The sequence below is a fragment of the Nycticebus coucang genome, chromosome 11 (genome assembly GCF_027406575.1).
Source record: "Nycticebus coucang isolate mNycCou1 chromosome 11, mNycCou1.pri, whole genome shotgun sequence".
Classification (NCBI taxonomy): Eukaryota; Metazoa; Chordata; class Mammalia; order Primates; family Lorisidae; genus Nycticebus; species Nycticebus coucang.
Genome location: NC_069790.1, coordinates 119,203,303 through 119,215,681, shown reverse-complemented (window position 1 = coordinate 119,215,681; position 12,379 = coordinate 119,203,303). Strand labels below are relative to the sequence as shown.

The following is a 12,379-nucleotide window of genomic DNA, read 5'->3' as shown; positions in this document are numbered from 1 at the left end:
CCCAGCTCTAACAGATGCCCTAAGCTCTTAATTGGCTCAGATAAGAAATTCAGTGAAGGGCTGCAATAATAATCTAGGCATCTGTAGACCCTGTGATAAATCATCAGAAAATCGAACACTATACCTCTTTGATGCTCCCTGCTTAGAAAAGGAAAAGCCTTGGCATCAATCTTCCCAACATTATTATGTTTCCCCTCTGCTCAAGAACTTACTTTTTTTTTTTGTAGAGACAGAGTCTCACCTTACCGCCTTCAGTAGAGTGCCATGATGTACACAGGACTCACAGCAACCTCTAGCTCTTGGGCTTCCGCGATTCTCCTGCCTCAGCCTCCCAAGCAGCTGGGATTACAGGCGCCCACCACAACGCCTGGCTATTTTTTGGTTGCAGTTCAGCAGGGGCTGGGTTTGAACCGGCCACCCTCGGTATATGGGGCTGGCGCCTTACTCACTGAGCCACAGGGTGGCTCACAAGAACTTACTTTTTTTTCTTTAAGACAGCCTCAAGCTGTCGCCCTGGGTAGAGTGCCTAGGTGTCACAGGTCACAGCAACCTCAAACTCTTAAGTGATTCTCTTGCCTCAGCCTCCCAGAAGCTGGGACTATAGGAAGCGGCCACAACTCCCAGCTATTTTTTGGTTGTAATTGTCATTGTTGTTTGGCGGGGTATGGGCTGGGTTCGAACCCGCCAGCTCTGGTGTAGGTGGCTGGCACCCTAGCTGCTGAGCTACAGGCGCTGAGCCTGCTCAAGAACTTTCTGTTGCCTATTGTGACAAAGCCTGAAATCACATTTTTTTTTTTTTTAGAGACAGAGTCTCACTTTGTCGCCCTTGGTAGAGTGCCGTGGTGTCACAGCACACAGCAACCTCCAACTCCCGGGCCTAGGCGATTCTCTTGCCTCAGCCTCCCAAGTAGCTGGGACCACAGGCACCCGCCACAGCGCCCGGCTATGAAATCACATATTTTTAGCTACTCCTATTCCTCTCCATTCTACCAGTAAATCCTTCACTATGGTCAACTGTCCTTATATTCCCTGAAAACAGAGCACACATTTCTGCTCACATCTTCACTCATTTTGTCCTCCCTTTTGCAGAATGCTTCCCCCTCTCCCTGTCTTCCCAAATTATACTCAACCATATCATACCAATCTTTTTTTTTTAAAGACAGAGTCTCACTCTGTAGCCCTAGGTATAATGCCATGGTGTCATCATAGCCCACAGCAACCTCAGACTCCTGGGTTTAAGAGACCCTCTTGCCTCAGCCTCCTGAGTATCTGAGACTACAGGTAACTACTACAATGCTCAGCTAGTTGTCCTGTTTTTAGTAGAGATGGGGTCTTACCATGCTCAGGCTGGTCTCAAACTCGAGAGCTCAGGCAATCTACCCACCTCAGCCTCCCGGAGTGCTAGAATTAAAGGCATGAGCCACTATACCTGGTCATACCAGTCTTCTAAGGCCCCATTCTCCTTTATCTGAATACCGATACTAAAACTGACGCATACTCTTGAAACTTCTCATTTCTTTCATATAAGCACCTATCCCACTTACACTTGACACTGAACGACAGGCATGCTTAGTATTAACATGTGTTTCTCTACGAGCAGCAACTATCTTATTTTTCATTTGTATTTTCCAGTTAAAAAAAACACAGTGTGCTTGCTTCAGCAGCACATATACTAAAATTGGAATGATATAGAGAAGATTAGCATGGCCCCTGAGCAAGGATGACATGCAAATTCGTGAAGCATTCCATATTTTTATAAAAGATATAATTAAAAAAAAAATAGGACATACAAGTAACTAAAAAATGGGTCCCTTCTAACCTTGAGATTCTCTTTAGTAATTCAAATGGCAAAATACAGACGGTACTAAGTATTTTAGAGGGAAGATACCTTTCTTTTCCATCATTGTTTTCCCTTTCCACAAAGGTGAGCTCTTCCTGACATCCCCCATGAGCATGAGAACCTCTCCCTTGCTTGTCCCCCAACCTACTCCCTATTGTTTTTCCTATCCTTTCTCCATTATCGTTAAATGCTCTTCTGTCTTTTCCCACCCTGTACTTTTGGTCCATTTGTATGCATTATCTTCGTTCCTCTGACAATTCTAATTTTTCTTGCATGTTAAGAGTGTATTTCCTCATTTAGAAGTCATCTTAGTGATCTTTTGGTTTCATTTTCAGCCTATTAGAGCATGTCTTTCTTTCCTTTTCTCATTCTTCTCCCATGCCCTTGCCTCTACAACCTCATTTCATTTTCATCCGCTCCTTCTTTAGACAGTCCTGACATAAGCTTGATCTGATGTGAACCTCTCTTTGACGTCTTACCAGCATAGGTGCTCTTATATATGTCACTCTCCTTGGACTCCTGTGGGGCCACAATCTGAGGCTCTTCCTCTTGTTTAATCCAAGACAGAATATCTGATGTTGAAATGCCAGGCTCTATATATAGGGAAAAAAAGAGAATGGCCTTTAGGAACTTGACTGAGAAGGGGACAATCATGTTGGTTTGTTGAACACTATGTTTTGCCCATACGCACATTTTTAAATTTTGTTTATTTATTTATTTCATAAGTAGAGACAGGGTTTCGCTTATGTTGTCAAGACTGGTCTTGAACTCCTGGCCTCAAGCTATCTTCCTGCCTCAGCCTCCTAAAATGCTGGGATTACAGGTGTGACCCAACATGCCTGGCACCAAATATTTATTTCTAACTAACAACGAAACTGAATCAGCATTTAAAAAAAATCCATTCAGGCTCAGTGCCTATAGCTCAGTGGCTAGAGTGCCAGCCATGTACACTGAAATTGGTGGGTTTGGATCCAGCCCAGACCTGCCAAACGACAATGACAAAAAATAGCTGGGTGTTGTGGCAGGCGCCTGTAGTCCCAGCTACTTGGGAGGCTGAGGCAAGAGACTTGCTTAAGCCCAAGAGTTTGAAGTTGCTGTGAGCTGTGACACCACAGCACTCTACCCAGGGCGACAGCTTGAGACTCTGTCTCAAAAAAAAAAAAAAAAATCCATTAAAACTCTAGAGAACCCATTTGATATAAAACCAAATTTATATATTTTTACATGATATAATCAGTTTGATTCTTTACTTTCAGTGAGCCCATTTAAAAACAAATATCTAGAATCAATGGTATCATTTATTTCATAAGTATTCTTATATTTAAAATATTTCCACTTTTTTCTTTCACATGTTTATGAAATAATGAAGCAAAAAATATTTTCTCTCAGTAGAGAAGCCTACACAGGCTAACAATATTGCCAATAAGGAAGTATTTATAGTAAAATGCTGTATTCTCAAATATTTGCTTTAAAATAGTGTACCAGAAAAAAGGGAAAGAAGACTGACCAAAAAAAGTTGGTAATGTTAATTAAACAGCAAATAAACTTCCACAACTACAAAGTTAGGTCAGTAGAAACATAGGATCTGACTTCCCAGAAACATACCTTTCAGATTCCCAATAATGGGCTCTTTTCCAGAGATCACAATTGCATATTAACTGATACAGGTCATAGTTTCTTCTTCTTCTTCTTTTTTTTTTTTCTTTTGAGACAGAGTCTCACTATGTTACCCTTGGTAGCCGTGGCATCACAGCTCACCGCAACCTCAAACTCTTGGGCTTAAGTGATTCTCTTGCCTCAGCCTCCAAAGTAGCTGGGACTACAGGCACCTGCCATAATGCCCGGCTATTTATTTTTTTGTTGCAGTTGTCATTGTTGTTTAGCTGGCCTGGCCACGCTCAAACTCACCAGCCTCGGTGTATGTGGCTGGCGCCCTACTTGCTGAGCTACAGGCGCCAAGCCAGGCCATAGTTCCTTAATACTTGGGAGGGGAAGGAGAGTGCCTGCAAGTCTTTCAGGTCTCAGGGATTCTCCTCAAATGAAAAAGCACACAACCCCCCAAGGCTTCACTCACAACATGCCTCATGTGGTCAATACAGACGTGTACTTGCTATTCTGGCCTAGGCCTAACTGGCCTTTTTTGCTCTAAAAGGACAAGCTGGCAAGATCCAAATTATTTCCCAAAAAGAGGCTTGTGGGAAGATTATGTCTTTATTCTTAGCAAATGGACAGAATTCACTGCTTTGCCCAATGCCCTTCAAATAAGTTAGAGACCACTGAAATCTAAAGGTGTGCCAAAAGCAGAAATAAGAGGCTGGATAAGACTGAAGTCCTAAACACCAGGTTATGTGGAGAAACTGGGAAAAATACAGACTGGAGCACATGTGACAGTTGCCTTCCAACTTCTTGTAAGCAAAGCTGAAGGGTATTAAACATAGTCCAACTTAAAATCTTTGTTCTCATCCAGATTTTATATACATATATCTCTAAAAAGAAAAAGGAGAGGGTGGTGCCTGTGGCTCAAAGGAGTAGGGCGCCGGGCCCCATATACTGGAGGTGGCAGGTTCAAACCTGGCCCTGGCCAAAAACTGAAAAAAAAAAAAAAAAAGAGAAAGATTAAGGAAGAGGATCTTTTTTTTTTTTTTGAGACAGTGTCTCACTCTGTTGCTGCCTAGTAAAGTGCCATGCTGTCATAACTACAGCAACCTCAAACTCTTGGGCTCAAGTGATCCTCTTGCCTCAGCCTCCCAAGTAGCTGGGACTATCGGTGCCGGTCACAATGCCCAGCTACCTTTTTTTAAGAGACGGGGTTTGGTTCTTCCTCAGGCTGGTCTCAAACTCATGAGTTCAAGCAATCCACCTGCCTCAGCCTCCCAGAGTGCTAGGATTACAGGTGTGAGCCACTGTACTCAGCCCTGAAGAGGATCTCTTAAAAGACATATAGAGGGAAATTTCTATTCATCAAAAATATACTTTTAGGTTTGGCATCTGCAGTTCAGTGGTTAGGGCGCCAGCGACACACACCAGGACTAGTGGGTTTGAACCCAGCCTGGGCCTTCTAAACAACAATGACAACTAGAACAAAAATATAGCTGGGCGTTGTGGTGGGCGCCTGTAGTCCCAGGTACTTGTGTGGCAGAGGCAAGAGAATCACTTAAGCCCAAGAGTTTGAGGCTGCTGTGAGCTGTGACGCCATAGCACTCTATCGAGGCCAACATACATCTCTGTTTCAAGGGTGGTGCCTGTGGCTAAATGAGTAGGGCGCTGGCCCCATACACCAGGGATGGCGGGTTGAAGCTTGGCCCCGGCCAAAACTGCAAAAAAAAAGACTTTTAAAGTGCTTACATGCTTTTATTTGACAATTTTGTGAATAATGACTTAGTGTCTAGAAACCTCCACATATGATTGAAGTGATTTTGGCTTTTTGTTGTTATGAATTCACAGAACATCATATATATCTGACTAGTTTCAATCCGTTGCAGTCATCATTCTTTTCAATGCTGAAGTGCCCTTCTTTACCCAGTGGGAACCTCAGCAGATGAGCTCTATGTCCTTCTCGCACAACGAGAAGCATCTACTTCCTCCATTTCTGGTGTGACAAACCAACCCATGTGCATCATGTACATTTCCAGCTCTCAGCTCACAATCAATAATCATTCTAAGAAATGAGATTTAAGGCTTGGCACCTATAGCTCAGCGGCTGGGTTACCAGCTGTATTCACCGGGGCTGGTGGGTTCAAACCCAGTTCCCATTGTTGGGCCTGCCTAACAACAATGGCAACTGCAACAAAAAAATAGCCAAGCAGGCTATTGTGGTGGGCACCCATAGTCCTAGCTACTTGGGAGGCTGAGGCAAGAGAATCGCTTAAGCCCAAGAGTTTGAGGTTGCTGTTAGCTGAGACGCCACAGCACTCTACTGAGGGCGACAGAGAAAGACTGTCTCAAAAAAAAAAAAGTAGCTGGGACTACAGGTGCCTGCCACAATGCCCAGCTATTTTTCTGTTGCAGTTGTCATTGTTGCTTAGTTGGCCCCCGCAGGGTTTGAACCCACCAGCCTCGGTGTATGTGGCTGGTGCTGTAACCACTGTGCTACGGGTGTGGAGCCCACATCCTTCTTGATGAGGACAAATTCATTCTCCATCTCTGTACACTTGTTGATCTCTTCCTTATACTTATTCTTGAAGTCTTCCACCGGCTCCTGCAAGTTGCCATGCTCTGCCTCCAGCTTCAGCTTCTCCTGGACCAATGTGTCCAGCTGTCACTGAACGTTGTTGATGGAGCTTTCAAACATGCTGTCCATGTTGCTGCGAGCCGTCTGTTGCTGCTGCAGGAGGTTCCACTTGGTCTCTAGCATCTTGTTCTCCTGCTCCAGGAAGCTCACTTTGGAGATGAAGGAGGCGAACTTGTTGAGGATCTTGATCTCCTCTTTCTCCTGGGTGTGCACACCCTGAATGTAGGGGTCCACCTCCAAACCCCTACAACAGGCTCAGCAGGCTCTGGTTCACTGTGATGGCTGTTATGCCCCCCATACCTCTGGCCCCCATGTAGCCTCCTCCCAGACCCAGGCCAGTCCCCAGGCCACTCCAGAAGCTGCTGCTGCCCAACCCAGAGAAGCTCAAGTTGCTGATGCAGGCACTGGGCCCACTGCTGTATGAGCAGCTGCTGAAGGCCTGTGGGGCAGAGGTGGACACCTTGTAGGACTTCTGGGCCAACCTGATGGACATGGTGAAGACTGGAATGAAGACAGACGGGCCAAACCAGATCGAGATGCAAGAAAGAGCAAAAAGCTCCTTCTAGATCTTAAGTAGATCTTAGCGGAAGACATACAGATAATTAATATATAAACCAATGAAAAATGACATTATTTCAGGTAGTGATAAATGTTGTGAAGTTTCGAGCAGGGTAATAAAATTGAGTGTTAGGATGGAAGGGGGCATTGAGCATGGACAGGGTGGGCAGGAACGCGTCTCGGAGGAAGCAGAATTGGAACTGAGTCCTGTGTGTAACAAAGAAGGAGCCAGGCAGCCACATGAAAATAATTTTCTTTTTATCTGAAGAGTTTAGTTCTCAGATGAAGCCTTCGCTCCTATCATATGAAGTGGAAATTGTCTGTGTCTAGAGATACAGAATGGCATAAATTAGGGGAGTGTGGTTGTAGTAGTGTTGCTGGTATTGGGTATTAAATGCTCAGGGATTAAATGGTAACCTAGCCATGCTTTCCAACTAAAAGTCCAAACACATGGTCCAACCTGAAGCATGAAGACTGGAAACATTTGAAATCAGAGCTGTCTTGAATTTTTCAAGGCATGTGATTTTCATAATTAATAGGGTACATTGTGTTGGCCTGGGCAACTGACCCTACGCCATTGATGTGGAAATTGTGTTACTAGATTTTGTAAAAGTAAATAGCAAGTAAAGTCTCATTACGTCACCCTCAGTAGAGTGCAGTGGCATCTCAGCTCACAGCAACCTCAAACTCTTAGGCTTAAGTGATTCTCTTGCCTCAGCCTCCCAAGTAGCTGGGACTACAGGTGCCCGCCACAACGCCTGGCTATTTTTGTTGTTGTAGTTATCATTGTCATTTGGCAGGCCCGGGCACAGTTTGAACCCACCAGCTCCAGTGTATGTGGTATGTGGCTGGCACCCTAGCCTCTGAGCTGCAGGCGCCAAGGCAATCGATCCTTTCACTTTTGTATCTTTTCCTTTTTTTTTTTTTTTTTGTATCTTTTCTTTCTTATCCTGAAATACAATCTTTGCTTTATCTGAAAATATGTTTCAAAATAATACCAAATTATTAACAAAAATAAGAACTCCAAGATTTTTCTCATGGTTTAGTCTTTAGGATATATTCCTTTAGAAACATATAGTTAAAATATGTTTTCAAGTTGTTTGCAATAAATCTTCTGTATATATTTGTCACCAACCCGATATACAGTTAGGTTTAGTTGTTTCAATATGTGTTAATTAAAAAATTATGCGGGCGGCCCCTGTGGCTCAGTGAGTAGGGTGCCGGCCCCATATACTGAGAGTGGTGGGTTCAAACCTGGCCCCAGACAAACCACAAAAAATAGCCAGGCATTGTGGCAGGCGCCTATGGTCCTGGCTGCTCAGGAGGCTGAGGCAGGAGAATCGCCTAAGTCCAAGAGCTAGAGGATGCTGTGAGCTGTGACGCCATAGCACTCTGCCGAGGGCAATAAAGTGAGACTCTGTCTCTACCAAAAAAAAAAAAAAAAAAAAATTTATACAAAATATTTATAGGGTTCTAAAATCAAAACTATAAAATAAGGTATATTCAGAGAGGTCTAAGTTACAGCTCTATTTCCTCTCTCCTTGTATAGACACCATTCTTAACTATTTTTGTTTTAATTTTCTATGGTTTCCTTGTAAATATATAAACAAATACATTAGTCCTCCCTTATCATGGGGATATGTTCCAGCACCCCCCGTGGATGTCTAAAACCACAGATAGCATCGAGCCCCATACACACACACGCACATACATGTGTCTCAATTTATTGCGCTTTGCAATAAAGTGCACTCGATGTGTGTGAGTGGTTTTTTTTTTACAAATTGAAGGTGTGTGGCAACTGTGTCAAGTCATTCTGTTGATGCCATTTTTCCTATAGCATATGCACAATGTACAAGTAAAAAAAATGTAAATGTACAAGTGAAAAAAAGAGTAGCAAATCTCTCACCTTCAATCAAAAACCAGAAATAATTAAGCTTATAGTGAACAAGGCATGTCAAAAGCTTAGAGGCCAAAAGGTAGGCCTCTTGTTCAGAACAGCCAACTTTCCAAACCAAAGAAAAGTTCCTGAAGGAAATGAAAAGAGTAGTGCTACTCCAGTGAACACGCAAATGATAAGAAAGTGGAACAAATTGACTGCTGACATGGACAAAGTTTTTGTGGTCTGGACAGAAGATCAAAGCAGACATAATATTTCCTTAAGCCACAGTCTAAGCTGGGACCCTAACTTTCCTCAATTTTACACAGGCTGAGAGAAATGAGGAAGCTAGCAAAGTTGTTGGCTCAAAGAGGTTTAAGGAAAGAAGCCATCTTTATAAAATAAAAGTGTAGAGTGAAGCAGCAACTATTTATGTAGAAGCTGCAGCAAGTTACCCAGAAGATCCACTAAAATCACTGATGAAGGTGGCTACACTAAACAACAGATTTTCAACATAGATGAAACAGCTTTCTTTTTCATAGCTAGAATTAAAAGTTTCAAAAGACAGGCTGACTCTCTTGTTAAGGAGCTAATGTAGCTGGTGATAAGCTAAGGCCAATACTCATTTACCTTTGTGAAAACCCTAGCTAGGGCTCTTAAGAATTATACTAAATCTGGCTCAGTGCCTATAGTTCAGTGAGTAGGGCGCCAGCCACAAACACTGAGGGTGGTGGGTTTGAGCCTAGTCCAGGCGTTGTGGCAGGCACCTGTAGTCCCAGCTACTCAGGAGGCTGAGGCAAGAGAATCTCTTGAACCCAAGAGTTTGAGGTTGCTGTGAGCTGTAACACCATGGCTGTATGCTGTAACACATTCTACCAAGGACTACACGGCGAGACTCTGTCTCAAAAAAAAAAAAAGAATTATGCTAAATCTATTCTGCCTGTACTCTATAAAGAAAATGAAGCCTGGTTCGGCACGGGTAGCTCAGCAGCTAGGGGGCCAGCCACATACACTGGAGCTGGCGGGTTCAAATCCAGCCCAGGCTTGCCAAACAATAACTACAACCAAAAAATAGCCAGGTGTTATGGCGGGCACCTGTAGTCCCAGCTACTCAGGAGGCTGAGGCAAGAGAATCTCTTAAGCCCAAGAATTAGATGTTGCTGTGAGTTGTGACACCATGGAACTCTACCAAGGGCGACATAGTGAGACTCTGTCTCAAAAAAAAAAAAAAAAAATTGGGCGGCGCCTGTGGTTCAGTGGGTAGGGCCCCGGCCCCATATACCAAGGGTGATGGGTTCAAACCCGACCCCAGCCAAACTGCAACAACAAAATAGCCAGGCGTTGTGGCGGGCACCTGTATTCCCAGCTACTCGGGAGGCTGAGGCAAGAGAATCACCTAAGCCCAAGAGCTGGAGGTTGCTGTGAGCTGTGATGCCACTGCTCTCTACCGAGGGTGACAAAGTAAGACTCTGTCTCTAAAAAACAAAAAAAAATTAACTGTTCATTGACAATGCACTTGGTTATCAGAGAGCTCTATGGAGAGGTATAATGAGATTAATTTTGTTTCCATGTCTGCTTACACTATATCCATTCTGTAGCCAAGGAGTAATTTGACTTTCAAGTCTTATTATTTAAGAAATATATTTTACAAAAGGCTATATCTGCTATCGATAGTGATCCCTCTGTTGGATCTGGTCAGAGTAAATTAAAAACTTTCTAGAAAGAATTCACCATTCTAGATGCCATTGGAACTATCATGATTCATGGGAAGAGGTTAAAATGGCAACATGAACAGGAGTTTGGAGAAAGTTGATTCCAACCCTCATGGATGACTTTGAGAGGTTCAGTACTTCAGTGGAGGAAGTGACTACAGATATGGTGGAAAAAGTAAAAGAACTGGAATTAGAGGTGGAACCTGAAGATGTGACTAAATTGCTGCAATTTCATACAACTTGAACAGATGAGGAGCTGCTTGTTATGGATGAGCAAAGAAAGTGGTTTCTTGAGATGGAATCTACTCCTGGTGAAGACGCCGTGAACATTGTTGAAATGACAACAAAGGATTTAGAATATCCACCTAAGTGATAAAGCAGCAGCAGGTTTGAGAAGACAGACTCCAATTTTGACATTTACTGTGGGTAAAATGCAATCCAACAGTAGCACATGCTATCGGGAAAATCTTTGGGGAAGGTAAGAGTCAACAGATGCAGCAAACTTCACTGCTGTCTAATATTTAGAACTGCCACAGCCACTTCAACCTTTAGCAACCAGCACCCTGAGCAGCCAGCAGCCACCAACCTCAAGGCAGGAACCTCCACCAACAGTTAGATTATGATTCACTGAAGGGTCAGATGATCATTAGCATTTTTTATTTTATTTTATTTTTTTTTGTAGAGACAGAGTCTCATTGTACAGCCCTCAGGTAGAGTGCCGTGGCGTCACACAGCTCACAGCAACCTCTAACTCTTGGGCTTACGCGATTCTCTTGCCTCAGCCTCCCGAGCAGCTGGGACTACAGGTGCCCGCCACAAAGCCCAGCTATTTTTTGGTTGCAGTTTGGCCGGGGCTGGGTTTGAACCTGCCACCCTCGGCATATGGGGCCGGTGCCCTTCTCACTGAGCCACAGGCGCCGCCCAATCATTAGCATTTTTTAGCAACAAAGTATTTTAATTAAGGTTTTTTTTTTAGACATAATGCTATTGTGTAAACATTTCTCTTACATGCAGTGGGAAACAAAAAAATTTGTATAACCCACTTTATTATGGTAGTCTGGAACTGAACCCACATTATCCCTGAGATACGCCTGTACTTGCCCCCCCTGTTTTTTTTCTGTTTTTATGAAACAGGGTCTCACTATGTTGTCCAAGCTAATCTCAAACTGCTGGCCTCAAGTGATCCTCCTGCTTCAGCCTCCCAAAATGCTGTGATTACAGGTATGAGCTACAGTGCCTGCTGTACCTGCCTTTAATGCCAGCTCCATCTTAACTGAGTACTTATCACATGCACACTGTGGCCGTAACTTTTACAGTTTGAATGGGACAGCAAAACTAACACAAATTTCTTTTTCTTTCTTCACAGTTTCACAGGTAGAAGATTCATTTATTCTTACTGTAGATCCTGGCAACCTCAGCGTACCACTTTCCTTCCTTAACTTAAAAAATTTCATCTTCTAAAAAAATTTTTCAAAGTTTCACCTTCTCACTTAAAGAGTTACTTAAACATAAGCACCGTTATACCACCACAGTAGAGAAGGCTATTAACTGACTAATAGGCAAGTAGGGCATACAGTGTGGGCTCACTGGACAAAGGGATGACTCAGTCCCAGGTGGGAAGAAGCAGGATAGTGCAAGATTTCATCACACTCCTCAGAAAATGCAATTTAGGCTTGGCGCCTGTAGCACAGTGATTACGGCACCAGCCACAAGCACCTGAGGGGGGGCGGGTTCGAACCCGCTGGGCCAGCTAAACAACAATGACAACTGCAACCAAAAATAGCCAGGCAGTGTGGCAGGCGCCTGTAGTCCCAGCTACTTGGGAGGCTGAGGCAAGAGAATCACTTAAGCCCAAGAGTCTGAGGTTGCTGTGAGCTGTGATACAACTGCACTCTACTGAGGACGACATAGTGAGACTCTGTCTCAAAAAAAAAAAAAAAAAAGAGAGAAAAAGCAATTTAAAAATTATGAATTATTTCTGGCATTTTCCATTTCACATTTTTCTTTTTGGTTTTTTTGAGATAGGGTCTTACCCTGTCACCCAAGCTAGAGTGCAGCAGCATCATCTACAACCTTAAACTCTCAGGCTTCAGGCTTGGTGCCTATAGCTCAGCAGCTAGGGCGCCAGCCATGCACACCAGAGGTGGTGGGTTCAAATCCAG

General features: G+C 43.6%; 1 protein-coding gene, 1 non-coding gene and 1 pseudogene across 3 annotated transcripts in view; 1 reads left to right on the top strand and 2 right to left on the bottom strand.

The window, feature by feature from the left end:
- Nucleotides 1-12,379, bottom strand: part of ZNF398 (zinc finger protein 398) — a 34,837-nt gene that overhangs the window by 1,854 nt on the left and 20,604 nt on the right. For both annotated transcript variants that reach the window (XM_053553922.1, XM_053553924.1), the window contains one exon: nucleotides 2,320-2,433. In XM_053553922.1, the coding sequence (XP_053409897.1) occupies nucleotides 2,320-2,433 (114 nt within the window). The remainder of the gene's footprint in view (nucleotides 1-2,319; nucleotides 2,434-12,379) is intronic.
- Nucleotides 1,649-1,755, top strand: LOC128560491 (U6 spliceosomal RNA). The gene has a single exon (XR_008372989.1). It is a non-coding gene; the product is annotated as a U6 spliceosomal RNA (small nuclear RNA).
- LOC128560329 (keratin, type II cytoskeletal 8-like) lies at nucleotides 5,098-7,025 on the bottom strand (annotated as a pseudogene).